Below are 25,781 nucleotides of genomic sequence, written 5' to 3' on the forward strand. Positions count from 1 at the left end.
CATTACATTTTAATTTCTGCGTATTAGTATGATCGGGAACAGGGAGCAAGAAAGGAATATTAAAGACAAGAAAAAAAAGCTTTTAGATTAGAAAATCGTCCGACATCTAGGGACTTCTATAATGAAGAGGCGCGATTTTGCTGATAGTCATGTATGTAGTTGAGGAGGTACAAGTGCAGCATGTTAATCGAAGCACATTCTGGCTGAAAAGACAAAACTTATTTTCTACAATTTAAATTAATTTTGTTAAAGCAGTTTCTCATGATTTTTGGAGAATCTAGAAAAGTGTACTTAATGGCAAGTCTGCTATTCTTCCTCTATTTAACGGTCTTCAGTTTATTCCACCTTCTAAGGATGAGGTTGATCTCTTTGCTTGCCTTTTTGCTGACAATTCTTCCATCAGTTTTGCAGTTTTTAACTTTTAAATTAAGATGAACATATCTCGGCTCAAACTAAAATCTTTTGATCGAAATAAGCACCATCAACAGCAACACACTTTTGTCAATGCAAAACAAGTGTGTTTATGCCAGTAACGTAAAAATCTTGCGTTCTGGTGGCGATGAAGTCGCTGAAGGTGTTTTTGATGTCACTTAGGTTTTTAAAGCATTTCTCATGCAGAAAGTTGTTGAGATGCTTGAAAAAGTGGTGGGAGCTCTGGAAAGTGAATGTTAAGAATGGTTTTCTAAATAATAACATTATTATTTCAGTACGGTTCAATAAGTGCATAAGTACCCACTTTCTCATATCTGAGATTAGTCGCAAATCTAGTTACAAATCTACTACCAGATCATGTATGGAGTATTGTTGTCATATTTGAAAGTTTTTGATTAAGTGCAGAAATGTATCTGCAATTTAATTCGACCAGGTCTATCTTCTTTGTAACCTCTCTATCACAGACATGAAGATCAATGGTCGTTGCCAGCAAGAAATCAATGGTAAGTGGCTGTTGCGATGACACAAAGTCATTTGCAGAGGTTATTGAAAGAAGTGGAGAATAATAGAAATCTAGAGAGACTTGCTGTCACCCAGATTCTAAGGAACACTACTGGTATTTATCCGTGTCACAGTTCAAATTCAGCATTGTGTACCATCCAGGAACAGAAAGTGCAGCTGCTGACACATTCTCTGGGATCTTAGCTCTTACTCATCCTTTGCAATACCTTCATGATTTGCATATTCGATTATGCTATCCTGCTGTTACACGGCTCTGCCATTTTATCAAAACAAGGGATCTCCCATTCTTTTTGACCAAATAAAAAGCATAACTAACTTTTACCTTTCCTGTCAGTATCTAAAGCCCAAGTTTCCTCCTGTCAGTATCTAAAACCCAAGTTTCCTCCTGTCAGTATCTAAAGCCCAAATTTCCTCCTGTCAGTATGTAAAGCCCAAATTTCCTCCTGTCAGTATCTAAAGCCCAAATTTCCTCCTGTCAGTATGTAAAGCCCAAATTTCCTCCTGTCAGTATCTAAAACCCAAATTTCCTCCTGTCAGTATCTAAAGACCAAATTTCCTCCTGTCAGTATCTAAAGCCCAAATTTGCTCCTGTCAGTATCTAAAGCCCAAGTTTCCTCCTGTCAGTATCTAAAGCCCAAATTTCCTCCTGTCAGTATCTAAAGCCCAAATTTCCTCCTGTCAGTATCTAAAGCCCAAATTTCCTCCTGTCAGTATCTAAAGCCCAAATTTCCTCCTGTCAGTATCTAAAGTCCAAATTTCCTCCTGTCAGTATCTAAAGCCCAAATTTCCTCCTGTCAGTATCTAAAGCCCAAATTTCCTCCTGTCAGTATCTAAAGCCCAAATTTCCTCCTGTCAGTATCTAAAGTCCAAATTTCCTCCTGTCAGTATCTAAAACCCAAATTTCCTCCTGTCAGTATCTAAAGACCAAATTTCCTCCTGTCAGTATCTAAAGCCCAAATTTCCTCCTATCAGTATCTAAAGCCCAAGTTTCCTCCTGTCAGTATCTAAAACCCAAATTTCCTCCTGTCAGCATCTAAAGCCCAAATTTCCTCCTGTCAGTATCTAAAGCACAAATTTCCTCTTGTCAGTATCTAAAGCACAAATTTGTCAGCAGTAACACTCATAAAAGCCCTACTACCTGTCCAGCGATTGAACTTGATTTTAAAGGCCCATTACTAACTTCTTACATGATGATAACAAATATTTACTTACTATAATTGATGAGCATTCTTGCTTTCCTTTTGCTTTTTCCCAAGAGGACATAACAAGCGAAACCATTATCTGCTGTTTAAATCAACTATTTTCAATTTTTGGTATGCCTGATAAGATATATATGGACTGAACTGCTAACTTCCTTGTGGGAGAATAAAAAACTTCTTACACAGAAAAGGTATTGCTACCTTTAGACCAAGTAGACACCACCCTGAAGGTAATGGACAGGTTGAGAAATTCAATGGCACTTTATAGAATGCCATGCAAATAACTTTATATTATAGCAACATGTAACTGCCCTGTTGGGAAGACGTGCTGCTCAATGCTCTCCACTCGATTAGAGCAATAGTCTTCACTGCCACTAATGTGACTTCTCATGACAGACTATTCAAATATAGTCATAAATCCACTTCCGGATCTTTGATTCTTTCTTGGGCAAAACCAGGTCTTATATATGTCATATATGTCAGAAATTACACTAAAACTAGTCAGCTCGGCCTTCCTGTTACACCAGCTACTTTGTTAGATATTTTCTGTCATTGAAACTACTATCAATGTGTGTGATATAGCTCCTAACTCCTCGAATGAAGAAGACCTTCATAATGGAAACAACTCTGCAGGCCCCAAGGCCTCTAAAGACCTACCTACTGATGAAGGTGTGGCCGATGAGGAGAAAAAGAATCCTTTGCCTACCCCTGAAGAAACTAACACCTCCCAAGAGATTAATATTAAGAACCTAAATCTCCACGAATCTGTATGAAAATCATCGAGAGTATGAAGAATCTCTGGTAAATATCAGGATTTCATAACTTGGTGCTGGATAGCCAACCCTTAATTATCCCCTTCAAAACCGTTTCATAATAACATTTGAAGGCAAACATGTTAGAGTTTCAAATTACCCTTGCCCCTCTAGCATTATCTCTTCCAAAGACCCCTAACAGTAATAAAATGCCATAGCTGACGTACTAACTGTAATATCACACAGGATCTTGAATCTCTCAACGAGGGCGCCGTTTCTAGAGCAATAGCTCTTGAAATATTCAAGGCTTTTGATAGAGTATAGCATAAAGGTCTGCTTCACAAGATCGCCAACTATGGAATTGCTGGAAATGTCATCTCAATTATTAAATCCTTTCTCTCTGATAGGCTTATGATGAGCAAAAATCAGAAACTCATGGTGTCCCTCAAGGTTCATCCTGGGCTCAACTCTCTCCCTAATCTTCGTTAATGATCTCCCAAATCACATTCTTAGATCATTCATAGACATTTATGCAAATGACACTACAATCTATGGCGACACTTTAAAGACTAGCAATGATTAAGATCTTTCTGATTTTCTCTCTTCTCATCTTGAGAATGTCATGCAATGGGGAAAAATGTGGCTGGTTAATTTTAATGCATCAAAAACCAAACTTCTCTCCCTTCATCATAATCGCCCTGGCCCCCATCACACCCAAATTGAAATGAATCGCGCTCATCTTGAAGAAACTCCATGTCTTGACAAGCTTCTGGGACTGATCTTCACTTCTGATCTGAAATGGAATGCATACATCAAATCTGTGGCCAAGATTGCTGGAAAATGGTTGAACCACTTTACTGGTCCAGAAGATATCTCACTGCCAATGCAATCCTCTATCTGTATAAGAGCCAGATACGCTTTAAAATAGAGTACTGTTGCCACATCTGTGCAGAAGCTGCTCGGCGAACCCTATTCAGTCTTGATAGAGTTTAAAACCGACTTCAAAACCTTCCCTGCAATCTCTTTCCCACAGAAGAGACGTTGCAAGCCTGTCTCTGCTTTATCGTTATTTTCAGATGCTCGACTGAACTCTAATGTATGGTACCCCCTTGCCAAACTTTCACCAAAATACTTGACTAGCTACAACCACTATAAACGATTTACCTCACTTTCTAACTGTGCCTAATCTAAACGTAGATTCTATGAACAAAGCTTATTTCCTAGAACAGCCCGCCAGTGAAACACTGTTCTGCTGTTCTGCTTCCCAGTTGAATACAACATAGTAGCCTTCAAATCCAATGTAAACAAGTTCTTGTTGAATCGTCCCCATAAATAATCAAATTCTACCCGATTCACACCATTAACTATTACTACACTACCACATTATATTCATTAACCATTATCCTTGAGTGGCCTTCGGGCCTTGATAAGCGATGACTCCCAAGTAAAAAAAAAAGGAGATTATTTCCCTTCGCGGGAAGAAGCTATTCTGCCATTATAATGCTGTACGAGAATCACAGCAGTGAATTCTTTGTTAGTTAATAAAACCTATATTAACGGTATACCAGTCCCTTCTCTCTTTTCAAATATCTTTTCACTTACTACTACTACTACTACTACTACTACTACTACTACTACTACTACTACAATCATCATCATCATCATCATCATCATCATCATCATCATCATCATCATCATCAAATCCATGTCCATCTTTACATGCTAGCAGGGAATTAGTGTAAATAAAAAGTGATTATCATTACATACAATCAAATAAACAAAATCAATACTTACTCGGGATATTGATTGCCGGTTTCTCTTTCCTTCTTCCCGCAATACTTTCGGAGAAACTCCTTAAGAAAAAAATTCATTCATTTAAAAATGTTATATTAAAGCAAAATATTTTCTGTCCGTTCAATTTATTTATAAATGTTTTTATCTTGTTTGTAAAAATTAGTTAAAATTCATATAAATTTGTGATATTTGGTTCCTTTGGAATTTTTTTAGATGAAGATTTTACTGGATTCTTATATTGGATGAGAAGGATAATCTGAATAATTCAAGTAGCACAAATTTTCAAAAGTTTTGAAACGTAACAAAGATAAATGTAGAACAGTTGAGGTAGCAAGGTCGGTTGGCAGTTTCATTAAAAATATTTCGGATTGCTAGTACTCAATTATTTCTACCCTTTGACTGAAGACAATGAAAAAAAAAATGTTGGCTATTGTGCAGTTTAGTTTAAAAAAAAAAAAAAAAAGAACGGTAAAACAAAAAATTTGCAACACAAAAAAATTTAATCTTCCATCAATCCGCATAAGCTTTTCATTGGAACTTTTTAAAGTTTCTTTTTCATAACTTAAAAAGCTGGTAAAAATAACATGCTGACTACGTGAGATCGAATGGTTCGATATAGTACAAAGTATTTTGAAATAAAGAACTTAAAACATAGTTTAAGTAAGTCTTATATATAAAAATCACTATATCCCTCTGTCTGTCTCCATTTTTTTTTTCAAACTGCATCTCCTCTGAGGCGTGAGGTCGCATAGCGACACAAGGCAGGTCAAATGATTACATTTTTTTGTGGACTACTGCTAAGGGATCAAAATTTTTAAACAGGCATAAGTCAACTTAAGCTCCTTTGTATGCATAACGGTAACGACTAAGGCTGGAGCACTATATGTTTTGGTTTGGGTATATATTGAAAGTTAACAGATTATCAACGGCCAACAGGGTGGGGAGCCAATCTTACGACCGCCCCAACAATAGTTGCTACGCCACTGGAGAGGTCACCCTTGCAGCTCGGGTTAGTTACTTGAATCGGGAAAAAGGTAAGTTTTTTTTTGTTAAATACTAATGTGTCATCACTTATGAAAGCCTGAAGGCTACTTGAGGATAAAAGTTAATAACTGTCAGGTGACCAGTTAGACAAACATTCTAAGGATTGGAAACGATGGTTGAAACTAGACATAATGTGATTATTTATTAAGACGACTCGACAAGAATTTTTTTACATTCGACTTGAAAACGACCATGTTGTAGTTATCTGGAAAGCATCTCTGCTGTATTTTGTTTCACAGACAGGTAGTTTTACTCTCTTAAAATGAATACCGATCAATATTCTTTATTGTAAACATCTAACATGCATAATATACGTGGCAGTGCACTGTTGTTTCTTATAAATAAGATGGATAAACAGGATCACAGTTAAAATAAGCCTGGATCTGGTGTTGCCACGAAAATGAAAGACAAATTAAATGCAGCAGGTTCGACAACAAACTATCAAGTGCATTAATACCGAATTTTAGAAATGTGTTTATTAATACATTTTTGGTTTAAAAAAAATAAAACAGTGTTTTTGTTTTTCGTTAGTAAATATAATAAGTTTTAGGCTTGCGCAGAAAAACGCGCCACGGATTTAATGGAATTTTCCAAGTTTTGGTGAAAAGTATATAAAAATATGTGATTGCTACAGACTAATGAAGAACCCAGGAGAATAAAACTTACCAACTAGTCTGAATTGTTCAAATGCAGATGTTTAGATTTTCTGCAACTAACGAAAAACGATGATGACAGAAAACAAGTTACTAACGAAAAGAAAAATTGTATTTGACGAATTGCAAAAAACTTATATTTGACGAATTACAAAAGAAATATATTTGACAAATTGCAAAAATATTTTTAACGAATTGCAAAAAAAAACTTATATTTGATGAATCACAAAAGAAATATATTTGACGAATTGCAAAAAATATTTTAAACGAATTGCAAAAAAAACTTATATTTGATGAATCACAAAAGAAATATATTTGACGAATTTCAAAAAAATGTATTTAACGAATTGCAAAAAAAATTATATTTGACGAATTACAAAAGAAATATATTTGACGAATTGCAAAAAATATATATTTGACAAATTGCAAAAAAATGTATTTGACGAATTGCAATTAAAAATTGTATTTGACGAATTGCAATAAAAATTGTATTTGACGAATTAAAAAAAATATTTGACGAATTGCAATAAAAACATTGCATTTGACGAATTGCAAAAACCATATATTTGATAAATTGAAAAAAAATATATTTGATGAACTGCAAAAATATATTTCGCGAAGTGCAAAAATATTGTATTTGACGAATTGCCCAAAAATATCTTTGCTGAATTTCCAAAAAATATTTGACGAATTTAAAAAAATATATATTTGACGAATTTAAAAAAATATATTTGATGAATTGCAAAAAAATATATTTAACGAATTGCAAAATAAAATATTTGAAGAATTGCAAAAAATATATTTGACGAATTGCAAAAAAATATATTTGACGAATTGCCAAAAAATAAATATTTGACGAATTGCAAAAAATATATATTTGACGAATTGCAAAAATATTGTATTTGACAAATTGCAATAAAAAAATTGTATTTGACGAATTAAAAAAAAAAATTGACGAATTGCAATAAAAATTGTATTTGACGAATTGCAAAAAACAATATATTTGACGAATTGAAAAAAATTATTTTTGACGAATTGAAAAAAATATATTTGACGAATTCAAAAAATATATATTTGACGAATTGCAAAAAAAAAAAAAAATATTTAACAAATTTCAAAAAAAAAAAAATTTAACGAATTGCAAAAAAAAAATATTGAACGAATTGAAAAAAACAAACAAACAAACAAACTTGTACATGAAATGTTTCTCGGGTTTGTTTAACAATTCGGGTTTTCGTCACATTGACTTACTTGAATCGTGGATGGCTTGATGTGATGACAGCCTCAGAAAAGAAAAGTGAATGCGAGAAATCTTCTCCTGAATAAGGTTCGGGTTTATGTACGGGGTACGTGAAATTAGAACAGCCAATCCTGAAAAAAAAATCTTTAAATGTTAGATATAAACAATATGCTGTATTCTTCATAGAGATTTACTAAACAAGATTCCACGTGGCTGGAAATATGAAGAAACTTTCTCGTATATTCCGAATCCAACATATTGGTAGATCTTCCCCACGAGTGTTGAATAAAAAGCTTATAATTATATTCTTTTTAACGTTGTGTTATAAATACGCTTTATATTTGTCAGCATGTAAATAAAATGTGTATATTGTATTTGGTTGTATTTTATTTCATTCTGTGCTCCCTTATGTTATATTATGAACTGCCGGTCATCACCAAGTAACCTAGGCGATTATTGTTATGATTATTTTATTCAAAGTCTAGAAGTTTTGAATGTTAAAAATGCAATAGAGGAATAACGTTGATTTTAACGAGATATTTCGATAGGGTTTGGAATTTGTGAAACTGAAATGCCAACTAAAATATGTATCAGGAATTTTAACTTGATAAAATGGAATTTTAGAAGCATATAGTTAGAAATTTTACTTTTCCGAAATAACGAGTAAATGCATAATAAATATCAGGTTACTGATTCGTTTGTGCTACGTTGCAATTGATGGCGTTGTTATAAAGGAAGAGGTTGCCATATACACTATATTCTATCTTTGCTTTATCGTTAGTTTCATGGTAAGGGCTCGTCTGAGCTCCAATCTATGGTCCCCTCTTGCCAAACTTTCATGAAAAACACTCGTCTAGCTGAGACCATTGTCAATAATTTCCTTCACTCTTTATATGTTCCTAAGCCTAAATGAACAAAGCTTCTTTCGTAAAAAAAAAACTGCAAGCCTGTGAAACTCTCTTCATTTCCCTGCTTCCCAGTTGACTACAATATGGTCATCTTCAAGTTCAACGTGAACAAGTTCTTTATTAGCCGTCCCCTTAAGTACAATAGGACCTCAGGATACGGCATGAAAAATTAGTAACAAAATACAGTACAGTACATAATAAACATTATAATCAAATAACATTATAAATAATACAGTAAGGCAGGGCAAATACCGTAACTAGGGACCGGATAAACATCGTATTCCACAGTGTAACCTGAAAAAAAACGTATCCTAGGACCACCGTATCCCGGGGGTTTACTGTAATCCAATCGACCAAATTTCCACTTCTAAGGATTACTACGATATTGCCCCATTTACACTCATTAACCCTTATGATCGAGAGGCCGCTGGGCCTTGATGAGTTGTGACTCCTTTGTAAAGAAAAAAAAATACACGTAGAGTTAGAGTAGAGAGCAGTTAGTTTGTTCGGGAGTTGGAGTCAGTCATGAAAAGATTGCGGGATGTAATAAAAAAATAAAAAAACAAAAAAATCGGTGTGCATTTCAAGAACAAAAGAAGTCGCAACCATGAATAAATGTTATATGTGTAAAATCGAATTTGGTTGTCAGAGTCTTCGGAGGAGAAAATGGTTTGTATTTTCATGTGTAATGTATATGTGTAAATAATCTCACACACACACACACACACACACACACACACACACACACACACACACACACTATACACTAGACGTTATTGACATGTACATACACTCAAGACTCTAGAAAAGATACGGACGGTGATACAAACATGCAGACGACACAATTAAACACATGATGTATACTTGTTATATACAACAAGTATATAACAATAACATTAAGTTTAATGTCTTCTCTTAAAAACTTGCAAAGACAACGTAGATAAGAATTAACCCTGCAAAAGATGGGGAACGCTTGACATGCAGATTTCTTTTGTGATTTTTAACATTAACTCCAATTATATTTTGTAGTTTTTACGACGTGCCTTAAAAATACGTTTCCAGAATTTTTTCGTATAACTACTTTTATTGATAGTACACACATGAAACTCTAGTGCCCTTCGAAGTAACCCCCCCCGGCTGCAATGCACTTGTTGTGCAGTTCCAACAACTTCTAGAAGGCCTTATGGAAGTCCTCATGTGAACGTATCAATTACCCTCGTCGCAGCCTCTTTGATCTCTAAGGTTTACCATGGGCTTAGAGGATAACCAAAAACAAAGGGAGCAAGATGTGGACTATAAGGAGGATAAGGAAATGTCTTGATGCAAATCTTGGTCAAATAATATGTGATGAGGATGGAGGTGTGGATTGGTGCATTGTCCTCGTGGAAATGTCACTGACCTAATTTAAATAGTGCTGGCCTCTCCCGACGGAATTTCTTCCTAAACTCCATAGTATTCCTTGTTGACGGTTTATTCAGTGCATGTAGCTCATGCCCGTGCTGTCGAAAAAAGTGATAATGATTGTGGATGGATTTGCTCTGTCTGGCCTTCTTGGATCTAGGAAAGCCAACGATACTTCCACTGGGAACTCTGTCTCTTGGTCTCTGGGGCATACATGTAGACATGTATGGCCCAGTACATGTCTACATGTACATGCACAGTACACATGTTTTCTTTTTTATTGCAGAATGGTCAGGCAGATAAAATGGTAACGAAGATAAAATGGTAACGCCAATAAAATAATAACGCAGATAAAATGGTTACATAGATAAAATAATAACGCAGAGAAAATAATAACGCAGATAAAATAGAAACTCAGATAAAATAATAACGCAGATAAAACAGTAACGTAGATAAAATGGTAACGCAAATAAAATGGTAACACAGATGAAATGGCAATGCAGATAAAATAATAACGCAGATACAATGGTAACGTAGATAAAATGGTAACACAGATAAAATGGTAACGCAGATAAAATAGTAATGCAAATTAAATGGTAACGCAAATAAAATAATAACGCAGATAACATGGTAACGCAAATAAAATGGTAACGCAGACAAAATGGTAACGCAGATAAAATGGAAACGCAAATAAATAACGCAGATGAAATGGTAACACAAATAAAAAGGTAACGCAAATATAACAACGTAGATAAATAGGTAACGCAGATAAAATAGTAACGCAAATAAAATAATAACGCAGATGAAATGGTAACGCAGATAAAATGGTAACACAAATAAAATAATAACGCAGATAAAATGGTAACGCAGATAAAATGGTAACGCAAATAAAATGGTAATGCAGATAAAATTGTAACGCAGATAAAATTGTAACGCATATAAAATAATAACGCAGATAAAATGGTAAGCATATAAAATAATAACGCAGACAAAATGGTAAAATAAATGAAATAATGACGCAGATAAAATGGTAACGGAGATAAAATGGTAACACAAATAAAATGGTAACGCAATTAAAATTACAACGCATATAAAATAATAACGCAGATAAAATGGTAAAATAAATGAAATAATAACGCAGATAAAATGGTAACGGAGATAAAATGGTAACACAAATAAAATGGTAACGCAATTAAAATTACAACGCATATAAAATAATAACGCAGATAAAATGGTAACGCATATAAAATAATAACGCAGATAAAATGGTAAAATAAATGAAATAATAACGCAGATAAAATGGTAACGGAGATAAAATGGTAACACAAATAAAATGGTAACGCAATTAAAATTACAACGCTGATAAAATAATAACGCAGATAAAATGGTAACGCATATAAAATAATAACGCAGATAAAATGGTAACGCAGATAAAATGGTAACGCAAATAAAATAATAATGCAGATAAAATGTTAACGCAGATAAAATAATAACGCATATGAAATAGTACGTCCATAAAATAATAACGCAGATAAAATGGTAATGCAGATAAAATGGTAATGCAGATAAAATAATAATGCAGATAATATTGTAACGTAGATAAAATGGTTACGTAGATAAAATGGTAACGCAAATAAAATAATAATGCAGATAAAATAGTAACGCAGATAAAATTGTAACGCAGGTAAAACGGTAACGCAGATAAAATGGTAACTCAAATAAAATAATAACACGTATAAAATTGTAACGCACATTAAATTGTAACACAGATAAAATAATAACGCAGATAAAATGGTAACGCAGATAAAATGGTTTCGCAAATAAAATAATAACGCAGTTTAAATGGTAATGCAGATAAGATGGTAACGCAAATAAAATAATAACGCAGATAAAATGGTGACGCAGATAAAATGGTAACGCAGATAAAATAATAATGCAGATAAAATGGCAACGCATATTAAATGGTAATGCAGATAAAATGATAACTCAAATAAAATATAACGCATATGAAATAGTACGTCCATAAAATAGTAACGCAGATAAAATGGTAACTGTTATGTTTGACGTTCATATTCGTCGCCAACTGTTATGTATGCAGGTTGAACCAAATAATGTATAAGGCAATACAAATGAAGACTCAGCAAACAAAGGTAGATCAATGAGAAGTGTATTAGAAAAAGTATATTCACAGTATATTTACATAATGGTTGTCAGGTAAGAGAGTCTTGGCTGGAGAACATATCTGCTCTTGGCTCGGCCTTCGATGGCTTCTGGTTAACAGACACTTACTCTAACCGAGTCTTGCTATTTATGTGTAATATTATCCACATATGTAAATGAGTGGGTGCCACCACAACACCCTCCTCCCAAGATTTGAAGTCACACAGATTTCAATATCTTTTTCTCTTGATATTTAACATTAATGGTTCATTAAACTTTCTTCTTCTACCTGATCTTCGGGGCTCGAGTGCATATTGAGGCGGTTCCAAATTAAAGGATTCGTATATGATGTCCATGGTTTCCTCCTCTTCGACTGCTGTTGTATAATCACCATCTTGAATGTGGCGTTTTTTATTTGGTTCAGGTGCCTTTTATGTATATTTTGTGGACCTTTAATCATGTATGTACAATTACCAATGCGTTTATCCACTACTCCACATTCCCAGTAAGAGGTGTTTTTTTCAACGCTCGTTTTAACGTGTCCACGAACCTCTCCGCGAGGCCGTTCGAGCTTGGATGGTACGGAGGAGTAGTGATATGCTTTACTTGGAACGTGTCACAAAATTCCTTAAAGTCTGTGGATGTGAATTGAGTTCCATTGTCAGTGACCAGTGTGTCTGGTACACCAAATCGTGCAAATAACTCGTGTAGGAATCCTATTGAGTTGTTCGTTGTTGGATTCCTGCAACGCATTACCTCAGGCCATTTTGTATAACTATCTACTACAATTAAGTAGTAATTTTCTCCTACTGGACCAGCGAAGTCCATGTGGATTCTCGACCATGGGTGGTCGGTTTTCGGCCAAGGTTTGTGTACTATAGGTGGGAATTTTGCCGCTAACTGGCATCCTTTACATCTATTTATTGTTGTAGCTATGTCGATGTCCATGTTACGCCAGTATACGTAGCTTCTCATTAGAAACTTCATCCGATTTATCCCCGGATGTCCTGTGTGGAAGTCTCTCAAAATCCTCTTCTGCAACGTTTTAGATATTACTACTCTCTCGCTGTATAATAACACATCGCTACACATGGAAAAAATTTCCTGAACCTTTTTGTCATTTATAATTTTTTCTTTTATATCATCTATGTATTCATCTTTATCGGCTTCTCTTTTAATGTCCGACAATGTTACCGGTAGTTCTTTAATGATGTTTGCTACCATATTTTTCACTTCGACATTTGTTCGAATTGCTGCAATCACTGATTCTTCCAAATTATGTTTCTGTGGTATCAGTCTTGAAAGTCCATCCGCATGGAAAATCTTTTTCGATGCTAGATGTTGTAGCTGGAAATCGTAATTCAGTAGGATCGTACCCCAGCGCAGCAATCTATTTGCGGTGTATACAGGCAATCCTTTTTCTGATCCGTAGATTGTGACTAATGGTTTATGGTCGATTTCAAGTATAAAATGTCTACCATATAAATATCGGTGGAACTTTGTCACTGTAAAGATTATACTCAACGCTTCTTTTTCAATCTGTGAATACGCCTTCTCTACTGGAAGCAGCGTTCTCGAAGCGTGAGCTATCGGCCTTCTAGATCCATTAGGCATGATATGTTGAATGCATGCTCCTATGCCGTAGGAACTAGGCTCACTAGCGACGACTATATTTAATTTTGTGTCATAGTGAGTTAGAAATAATCCAGATGTTAGTGCGCTCTTTATTTTACCAAAAGCGGGTTGACATTCTTGCGTCCAGTTACAAGGTGTGTCCTTTTTTAGCAGCTCATTTAAGGGAGCTCGCAAATTATGCATCCCTTCAATAAAAGATTGGTAATAATTTGCGAGTCCTAAGAAACTCTGCAAGGTTGTTACGTTATTAGGTGCTGGCATGTTTTTTATTGCCGCAGATTTTACTGGGTCTGGATGTCGCCCATGTTTATTTATTATATGTCCAAGATACTTAATTTCGCCCATACAAAAGTCGCATTTATTTTCTTTTACTTTAAACCCGAATTTTTGTATTCGAGTGAATACTTGTTTTAAATGCTCCTTATGTTCTTCTAGGGATTTGCTCCTGATAACAATGTCGTCCAGGTATGCACATGCGCACTCAATACCACTTAGCATGGTGTCCATCGCCTGTTGAAAGATGGCAGGCGCTACTTTGATGCCAAAGGGCAACCGGTTGTATTTTTACAATCCCTTATGCGTGTTGATGCATAGTATTTTTGAGCAATTCTCCTCGACCGGTATTTGTAAATACGCGTCGCACAAGTTTATCTTGAAGAAGAGATTACCACCATTCAACTTTGTGAATATTTCCTCTGGGCTTGGTAGAGGGTAATGGTAATCTTGTAATATGGAGTTTAGACCTGCCGAAAAGTCTGCGCAAACTCTGATTTCATCATTCTTTTTCTTTACGTATACGGTGGGGGCTGCCCAGTCGCTGTGTTCTATTTTTGATAGTATTCCTGTCTGTTTCAATCTGTCTAATTCTTTATTAATCTTTTCCAATCCAGCGAACGGCACGTTTCGCTTTTTTTCTAAAAATTGGGCTGGTGTTTTCTTTAAGTTCAAACGAGGCCTTAAATTTATTGCAACGACCGAATTTAGTCATGAATACATCAGGGAATAATTTTTTTTTAATTCCTCTTTTATATTTCCTGTTGATGGAGTAGTACATTCTATTTTTTTACAGAATGTATTGATTGGCTTATCCCACAGTCCAAATTTCTCAATCAAATCTATTCCAAACAGATTTTCGCTATTTTTCAATACGAACATTTTTAATTTCTTTGTAATCCCTTTTTATTTTATCGGAAGGATAACTTCAACTTCTCCTTCAAATTTTATCTCACCACCAGTTACCGTCCGTGCTGATTTACTTGTTTTCATCATGGTTGGTTTACCCAACTTTTCCATGTATTCAAGTCTATTATAGAAATATCGGATCCTGAATCCAGTTGTAATTTTATTGGCGTTTTAAATATTTCCACTTTTATGTATTTTCGCCGATTTTTGTCTAATTTTTCATTTGATTTTGTTTGCTGTACTCTCTTTCTGGTGAAATCTTTATATCTGCAACAATCGCTTTTGTGTCCGACTTTCTTGCAAATGTAGCATTTTTTCTTCTTATAAGGGCAATCTGATTCCCAATGGCTTTCTGCGCATCTCTTACAGTTATATCTAGGGAGAGACTTATTATAGTCTTTACTATAATTATAATTATTATACTTGGAATATCTCGTTCCATTTTAACTGCTTTTATTTGTATAGTTCTTGGTTGGTGTGTATGGTTTTCTAACCTTTCTTACATATGCCTCTCCGGATTCTTCTATCTTTTTTAAATCTTTTTTAGTGTAATGGCCCTTTCACAATCCTCTGCTAATTTTTGAAGTGTTAAATCTTGCTCAGATTCCAGCTTAAACAACACCCGTCTGCGTATTTCTGCATTTTTTCGTGGAAACTAACCCTTGTGCGAAGATTAGGCATTTGAAATCTTCTAAGTTATTTCCGCTAGCTTAAAATTATCACAGTTTTTATTGACAACTGATGCGTATGTCAAATAATCTTGGTTGTCCATCTTCCTTAAATTCATACACAACCATCTCTTATGAAAAAGAGATATATTTGGATTGAATAATTCTTTTAGTAATTTTACAGCTTCCATGAAATCTAATTCCGTAGTTTTTTTTAGGTAATATGTAATCTACGAATTAGTGTGTTCTGCTACACCCAACTTTCTGAGTAAGAGGCTCACTTTCTGGCTATTTGGCCAACTTTTGCAGTCCAGTTGAAAGACATCCTCGTATCTTGTATAGTATGCTTCAAAATTCTTTTCTTCCTCCGGCACATAATTAAATGTGTCCATACTATTAAAAATAGTTTTATGGGAGAAATTAGCACTGTCGACATTTTCTCGATTATTCTTTAGTAGTTCCAGTGTTTTAGCAAAACGTTGATTTTGCCTTTCTTCATGTTCAAATTGTAATTTCTTCTGCCTTTCTTCTTGTTCCAATTGCCATTTCAATAATTTCTCATCTCTTCGTTCATCTCGCTCGGCTTGTGCCTGTTGTTGCGTCTGCAAAAATTGCATTAACATGCTAGCTAAATCTTCCATTTTTTTTTTAGTGTATTCTAAAATATAAAATGGCTTGTGTTACAACAAAAATTGTTCAGAGTTCCTGTTTTCAATAAATAATAATATCGCTGCTCGAATAATATTTTATCACTTCGCTAGCGAGTCAAGCTCATCCAACCCCAAAATAAAAAAAAAACTGAGGTTTTTACTGAAACCACCAAATACGATTGACTTTTCCGTTTTAGGAACTTCCTCATAAGTAACAAGCAGGACTTAAGTACAACTATTTTCACAAAAACAATTTTTTTCAACTCGAGTCACAATTGAAAAAATAAAATGTATGGACTACATTTAATTCTTTCTTTTGTTTTTTTTCTTACGTGACGTTTTACTGTCTTACATCCGTTATCCAGTGACAACTTCAGTTTTAAAAAAAATTCTTTCCTTGATTTTAGTTTAACTGTGGTATTTTTTAATACCGAAGAGAGAAAAAAAATTTGGTTTACTAAAAAGTCTTTAGGTGATGTTTTGCTAACGGAGAACAGCAATTAGGGAATCCACTGGTGAACTTTTTCCCCGTTACTTTCTTGTACGTTTGCTCTTCGTAATTCAGTAATACGAATCTGTTTGTTGTTTTACAACAAAACAAAAATTCACTTTTACAGTTTTTTTTTCTCAAGATGGATTCCAAGAGAAACGGCGTAAATTGTCGCTTTTGCCAGGTTCGATTTTTTTTTTTTTTTTTTTTTTTTAGACTGCAATTAGCGGTTTTGGTTTATCTTTTTTTCCCCCCGACTAGTATTTTAGTAAATAAAATACTATTAATCGAGGTTACTTTTTTTTTTTTTAACCTGAATGCAGTTTTTGTTCTTGGAACTTGGGAAACAACTGTTTCTTTCTTTTAGTGTTGAACTTCCGCGAGGAAAATATTTTACCGCTTTCCAATGTTCGCTGAATTACTAATTTTTTCCGCTTGAATCGAACCTCTTTAGCGTGAAATCCGTTTTTATGACTATTTCGTTCGTCAAAACTTGTATTCCTTAGAAAGGTCAACCATTGCGTTGTACTCGTTTTTTTTAGTGAGTTCTTTCAATTTCTTCATCAAACTGTTATATTCACGACGTTCATCCTCGTCGCCAACTGTTATGTTTGACGTTCATCTTCGTCGCCAACTGTTATGTTTGACGTTCATCTTCGTCGCCAACTGTTATGTTTGACGTTCATCTTCGTCGCCAACTGTTATGTTTGACGTTCATCTTCGTCGCCAACAGTTATGTTTGCAGGTTAAACCAAGTAACGTATAAGGAAATACAATTGAAGACTCAACAAACAAAGGTAGATCAATAAGAAGTGTATTAGAAAAAGTATATTTACAGTATATTTACATAATGGTTGTCAGGTAAGAAAGTCTTGGCTGGAGAACATATCTGCTCTCGGCTTGGCCTTCGGTGGCTTCTGGTTAACACACACTCACTCTAACCGAGTCTTGCTATTTATGTGTAATATTATCCACGTATGCAAATGAGTGGGTCCCACCAGAACAGTAACGCAGATTAAATGATAATGCAGATAAAATGGTAACGCAAATAGAATAATAATGCAGATAAAATGGTAATGCAGATAAAATAGTAACGCAGATAAAACGGTAACGTAGATAAAGTGGTAACAAAAATAAAATAATAACGCAGATAAAATGGAAACGTAGATAAGATGGTAACGCAAATAAAATAATAATGCAGATAAAATGGTAACGCATATAAAATGGTAACGCAAATAAAATAATAACGCAGATAAAATTATAACACAAATAAATTAGTAACGCAGATGAAATTGTAACGCAAATAAAATAATCACGCAGATAAAATAATAACGCAGATTAAATAATAATGCAGATAAAATTGTAACGCAAATAAAATAATAACGCTGATAAAATGGTAACCCAGATAAAATAATAACGCGGATAAAATGGTAATCCAGATAAAATAATAACGCAGAAAAATGGTAATGCAGATAAAATAATAACGCAGATAAAATGGTAACGCAGATAAAATAATAACGCAGATGAAATGGTAACGCAAATAAAATAATAACGCAGATAATATGGTAACGCAAATAAAATAATAATGCAGATAAAATGGTACCGCAGATAACATAATAACGCAGATAAAATGGTAACGCAGATAAAATGGTAACGCAAATAAAATAATCACGCAGATAAAATTGTAACGCAAATACAATAATAACGCAGATAAAATGGTAACGCAGATAAAATAATAACGCAGATAAAATGGTAACGCAGATAAAATAATAACGCAGATGAAATAATAACGCAGATGAAATAATAACGCAGATGAAATAATAACGCAGATGAAATAATAATGCAGATGAAATAATAATGCAGATAAAATAATAACGCAGATAAAATAATAACGCAGATAAAATGGTAACGCAGATAAAAAAATTTAGTCAGATAAAATGTTAACGCTAATAAAATAATAACGCAGATAAAATGGTTACATAGATAAAATAATAACGCAGATAAAATAATAACGCAGATAAAATGGTAACGCAGATAAAATGGTAACGCAGATAAAATAATAACGCAGATAAAATGGTAACGCAGATAAAATAATAACGCAGATGAAATGGTAACGCAGATAAAATGGTAACGCAAATAAAATAATAATGCAGATGAAATGGTAACGCAAATAAAATAATAACGCAGATAAAATAATAATGCAGATAATATGGTAACGCAAATAAAATAATAACGCAGATAAAAAAATAACGCATATAAAATGGTAACGCAAATAAAATAATAATGCAGATAAAATGGTAACGCAAATAAATAACGCAGATAAAATAATAATGCAGATAATATGGTAACGCAAATAAAATAATAACGCAGATAAAATGTTAACGCAAATAAAATGATAACGCAGATAAAATAATAACGCAGATAAAATAATAATGCAGATAAAATAATAACGCAGATAAAATAATAACGCAGATAAAATAATAACGCAGATAAAATAATAATGCAGATAAAATAATAACGCAGATAAAATGATAATGCAGATAAAATAATAACGCAGATAAAATAATAATGCAGATAAAATAATAACGCAGATAAAATAATAACGCAGATAAAATGATAATGCAGATAAAATAATAACGCAGATAAAATAATAATGCAGATAAAATAATAACGCAGATAAAATAATAACGCAGATAAAATAATAACGCAGATAAAATAATAACGCAGATAAAATGGTAATGCAGATAAAATAATAACGCAGATAAAATAATAATGCAGATAAAATAATAACGCAGATAAAATAATAACGCAGATAAAATAATAACGCAGATAAAATAATAACGCAGATAAAATAATAACGCAGATAAAATAATAACGCAGATAAAATAATAATGCAGATAAAATAATAACGCAGATAAAATAATAATGCAGATAAAATAATAACGCAGATAAAATGGTAATGCAGATAAAATAATAACGCAGATAAAATAATAATGCAGATAAAATAATAACGCAGAAAAAATGGTAATGCAGATAAAATAATAACGCAGATAAAATAATAATGCAGATAAAATAATAACGCAGATAAAATGTTAACGCAAATAAAATAATAACGCAGATAAAATGGTTACATAGATAAAATATTAACGCAGATAAAATGATAATGCAGATAAAATAATAACGCAGATAAAATTATAATGCAGATAAAATAATAACGCAGATAAAATAATAATGCAGATAAAATAATAACGCAGATAAAATGGTAATGCAGATAAAATAATAACGCAAATAAAATAATAATGCAGATAAAATAATAACGCAGATAAAATGGTAACGCAGATAAAATAATAACGCAGATAAAATAATAACGCAGATAAAATAATAACGCAGATAAAATAATAACGCAGATAAAATAATAACGCAGATAAAATAATAACGCAGATAAAATAATAATGCAGATAAAATAATAACGCAGATAAAATAATAATGCAGATAAAATAATAACGCAGATAAAATAATAACGCAGATAAAATAATAATGCAGATAAAATAATAACGCAGATAAAATAATAACGCAGATAAAATAATAACGCAGATAAAATGGTAATGCAGATAAAATAATAACGCAGATAAAATAATAACGCAGATAAAATAATAACGCAGATAAAATAATAACGCAGATAAAATAATAACGCAGATAAAATAATAACGCAGATAAACTAATAACGCAGATAAAATAATAACGCAGATAAAATAATAATGCAGATAAAATAATAACGCAGATAAAATAATAACGCAGATAAAATAATAACGCAGATAAAATAATAATGCAGATAAAATAATAACGCAGATAAAATAATAACGCAGATAAAATAATAACGCAGATAAAATGGTAATGCAGATAAAATAATAACGCAGATAAAATAATAATGCAGATAAAATAATAACGCAGATAAAATAATAACGCAGATAAAATAATAACGCAGATAAAATAATAATGCAGATAAAATAATAACGCAGATAAAATAATAACGCAGATAAAATAATAACGCAGATAAAATAATAACGCAGATAAAATAATAACGCAGATAAAATAATAACGCAGATAAAATAATAATGCAGATAAAATAATAACGCAGATAAAATAATAACGCAGATAAAATAATAACGCAGATAAAATGGTAATGCAGATAAAATAATAACGCAGATAAAATAATAATGCAGATAAAATAATAACGCAGATAAAATGGTAATGCAGATAAAATAATAACGCAGATAAAATGGTAATGCAGATAAAATAATAACGCAGATAAAATAATAACGCAGATAAAATAATAACGCAGATAAAATAATAACGCAGATAAAATAATAACGCAGATAAAATAATAATGCAGATAAAATAATAACGCAGATAAAATAATAACGCAGATAAAATGGTAATGCAGATAAAATAATAACGCAGATAAAATAATAATTCAGATAAAATAATAACGCAGAAAAAATGGTAATGCAGATAAAATAATAACGCAGATAAAATAATAATGCAGATAAAATAATAATGCAGATAAAATAATAATGCAGATAAAATAATAACGCAGATAAAATAATAATGCAGATAAAATAATAACGCAGATAAAATAATAACGCAGATAAAATAATAATGCAGATAAAATAATAATGCAGATAAAATAATAACGCAGATAAAATGATAATGCAGATAAAATAATAACGCAGATAAAATAATAATGCAGATAAAATAATAACGCAGATAAAATAATAACGCAGATAAAATAATAACGCAGATAAAATGGTAATGCAGATAAAATAATAACGCAGATAAAATAATAATGCAGATAAAATAATAACGCAGATAAAATAATAATGCAGATAAAATAATAACGCAGATAAAATGGTAATGCAGATAAAATAATAACGCAGAAAAAATAATAACGCAGATAAAATAATAATGCAGATAAAATAATAACGCAGATAAAATAATAACGCAGATAAAATAATAATGCAGATAAAATGATAACGCAGATAAAATAATAACACAGATAAAATAATAATGCAGATAAAATAATAATGCAGATAAAATAATAATGCAGATAAAATAATAACGCAGATAAAATAATAACGCAGATAAAATAATAATGCAGATAAAATAATAACGCAGATAAAATGTTAACGCAAATAAAATAATAACGCAGATAAAATGGTTACATAGATAAAATATTAACGCAGATAAAAGTATAATGTAGATAAAATAATAACGCAGATAAAATTATAATGCAGATAAAATAATAACGCAGATAAAATGGTAATGCAGATAAAATAATAACGCAGATAAAATAATAACGCAGATAAAATAATAACGCAGATAAAATAATAACGCAGATAAAATGGTAATGCAGATAAAATAATAATGCAGATAAAATGGTTACATAGATAAAATATTAACGCAGATAAAATAATAACGCAGATAAAATAATAATGCAGATAAAATAATAACGCAGATAAAATGATAATGCAGATAAAATAATAACGCAGATAAAATAATAACGCAGATAAAATAATAACGCAGATAAAATGATAATGCAGATAAAATAATAACGCAGATAAAATGATAATGCAGATAAAATAATAACGCAGATAAAATAATAATGCAGATAAAATAATAACGCAGATAAAATGATAATGCAGATAAAATAATAATGCAGATAAAATAATAATGCAGATAAAATAATAACGCAGATAAAATGATAATGCAGATAAAATAATAACGCAGATAAAATGATAATGCAGATAAAATAATAACGCAGATAAAATGATAATGCAGATAAAATAATAACGCAGATAAAATAATAATGCAGATAAAATAATAACGCAAATAAAATAATAACGCAGATAAAATAATAACGCAGATAAAATGTTAACGCAAATAAAATAATAACGCAGATAAAATGGTTACATAGATAAAATAATAACGCAAATAAAATAATAACGCAGATAAAATAATAACGCAGATAAACTGGTAACTGCAGATAAAATAATAACGCAGATAAAGTGGTAAGGCAGATAAAATGGTAACGCAGAGAAAACAGTAACGCAAATAAGATAATAACGCAGATAAAACGGTAATGCAGATAAAATAATAACGCAAATAAAATAATAATGCAGATAAAATAATAACGCAGATAAAATAATAACGCAGATAAAATAGTAACGCAGATAAAATAATAACGCAGATAAAATGGTAACGCAAATAAAATAATAACGTAGATAAAATGGTAATGCAGATAAAATGGTACCCGCAGATAAAATAATAACGCAAATAAAATAATAACGCAGATAAAATGGTAACGCAGATTAAAATGTAACTCAAATAAAATGGTAACGTGTTAAAAATAAATTGTGAGCATTTTGAACTCGTCTGTTAAGTAAAATTTTTAATTAAAATAAATTTTTTAAATTATTTGCTTTTTAACAAACTCGGTTTATGACAGTTTTAAATAGATACACTTTGGTATATTTATACTGAGTCAAGTTCTTCGTATAATTACTGGAATAATAGAAATCTGCCTAAGTTTCCAGTTTTTTTTTGGGAGGGGGGTCATGTTATACAGAAGACCTTAGTATTTCGTTATTCTTAGAATGAAGAACCTAATTTGTTTTTATGCCTAATCCATACCTTCGTATTGAACTTTTTATTCTTTCTTTTTACATTTTATTCAATTTTTAGAGTAGGTCCAAAGATGCATACTTAATATTGATTGGATTGGGAAAATGAATGTGACAATAATTGAAATAAATTTCACTAAATACATAATAGTTTTTCAATTCTTTGAGAAACAACGAGCAGTTTTTGAAGAATCAATAAGGATGTCTATTTATTTCTGCTTCAGTTTTTTTTTTTTTCAAATGTCGATCACAATGTTAACAGATGGCAGACATCATTTTTAAAAATCTAATAAAAATCGATAAACATGACTAATTATATTTCTATTTATTATAACACTTTTTTATGGCAACTTCCTGTCCAATAATTCAATGGAATTCTGTGTCTAGTCTGGTGCACTGCACATCTGCTGTGGCTATACATTTCGAAGTTGGAATTGACTCTCTGGATGCAAGCCTAGGCAGGTGATAAAGGGAGCTAGGTTTGCCCAGTTACCATATAAATTTCCACGGAAAGGCAAGTCAATACAATCAGAGTCAGCGCAGCTGCAGAAGTTGCCGGAAACGTGTTGCAATGCTTCACCATCCAACTATCGAGACTCTAAACCAGATTTTTTGTCGGGGTTTACTCGCTTAACATTTGTTTTTCCCAAGTCATCCACAAGGCAGTAAAGCTATTTGACCATAGCTGGTGAAAATTTGAAAATATTTCCAATTTTGACGAAAATAACGAAGATCCTCATGATAGTTATGGTTGCATAAAAATGAAAGCGAAATCCTTAAATGATTCTTTTACAAGAGTCGAGCGAAAGAATCCTAACACTAATTGAGGAAAATTTCAGTAAGTTTATAATTATATAAGAAACTCTTGGCGCTTTTTAAGAATCAATAAGGATCTATTTTTACTCCTGCTTCAAATCCTGAATTCCTGATTAAAATATGTTTAAAAATTAGACTTGATGGGATAATTGTAAGGACGTAGTCATTTTTCTTACCTGGGGAAACTTGTGAACGTGCTAAGTGCTTCGTTTGGAGACAACAGTTGCTTAGCTTGTTCGCGTCTACAAGAAGAAAAAATAATTTACTTCATTTTTATGTTTTTGTAAAACAACTTTGTTTGGAACAAATTGAATGCATTTGAAATTATTAGAGATTGGATGTGAAGTAGAGAGGTAATTTTTGAAAAGAATGGGTCATCGCTTACCAAGGGCCGAGTGCCAATCAAAAATAAAGTTTAAGAGATTGTCGGTTGGCCAATGAGCGCTACCATGCAAGGATCAAAAGCAACTGTAGAACAGACAGAAGATTTGATTATCCAGGAAGATGGTTCATCAAGTATTTGTTTAAATTAGACTTGAAGACAACTATGTTGAATCGTGATATTTTGTTCTAGAGATGATATACTCTAGGAAAAAAACTTTGTTCATGGAAGTTCATTTTGTTTTTGGTATGGGGAGAGAGAAAAGAAAGTCTTTTGCTGTGGTTGTAGGCAAATGAGTTTTGTTGTGAGTGTTTTGCAGGGGATTGGTGCTCAGTCAAGCAACTTCCATGAACATATCTATACAGTAGAGAAAGGCTAACAACATTCTGTGTGAAAAAGGCTGCAGTTTTTTCCTTATTCCATGGAGTTTCAACCAAGAGGCAGTTGTGCTTTGAACAGAAACATTCATTTCGAATGAGCCCCTGTCACATCAAAGAACCTACTATTGATTTTGTGTGTTGGGTCTTTCCACTTAAGGTTAAAAAAACTTCTCAAATATATGATGTTAGGCTGTATACGGTGTTAACTTTGGCCAAATCATTTGTTCCTTCTTTTATCGAATTATTTCAATTATTGATTATCGATACTTATCGAATATATTCTGATGCAAAACTTATCTAAGAACACTGACAGGCACATAAGCTACCTTGGTATGAAATTTCATAAAAATCGGCGCAGTCGTTTTCGAGTCCATAAGGAATGCACACACACGCACACAAAGTTATTGTTATATAATAATATACATTATAAGTTATATATATATATATATATATATATATATATATATATATATATATATATATATATATATATATATATATAACTTGTTTATTGAAAAGATAAAAATTCTCACCTGAAACGCATACTTTCTTCCAGATAATTAAAGTCAGAGCATTGGCTTCCGTATGGTTTTCCTGGACAGCTTTCCAACATAAATTCCGCGTATTCTGGATGCCACAAACCCCTTGGATTTCTGAAAATTGATATATCTAATATATAAAATTAAATCAGCCGGATTTTAGATGTTAAACTTTAATAGCATTTAAGCTGACAAATGGATTTTTGGATTTTGCCTAACCGATTTTTGCCAATGATAAAGAATGAAAATTCCAA

General features: G+C 32.2%; 1 protein-coding gene across 1 annotated transcript in view; it reads right to left on the reverse strand.

Annotated features, from left to right (window-relative positions):
• The window catches only part of LOC145294126 (glutamate--cysteine ligase catalytic subunit-like), a 178,851-nt gene that overhangs the window by 122,837 nt on the left and 30,233 nt on the right, over positions 1-25,781 (reverse strand). Inside the window, exons 3-6 of the mRNA XM_080141230.1 lie at positions 25,522-25,641; positions 24,403-24,468; positions 7,648-7,767; positions 4,700-4,758 (exon numbers count right to left, since the gene is read on the reverse strand). Of these exons, the coding sequence (XP_079997356.1) occupies positions 4,700-4,758; positions 7,648-7,767; positions 24,403-24,468; positions 25,522-25,641 (365 nt within the window). The remainder of the gene's footprint in view (positions 1-4,699; positions 4,759-7,647; positions 7,768-24,402; positions 24,469-25,521; positions 25,642-25,781) is intronic.

Source organism: Euprymna scolopes, chromosome 15, assembly GCF_053919585.1.
Source record: "Euprymna scolopes isolate OS-2025 chromosome 15, ASM5391958v1, whole genome shotgun sequence".
Classification (NCBI taxonomy): Eukaryota; Metazoa; Mollusca; class Cephalopoda; order Sepiida; family Sepiolidae; genus Euprymna; species Euprymna scolopes.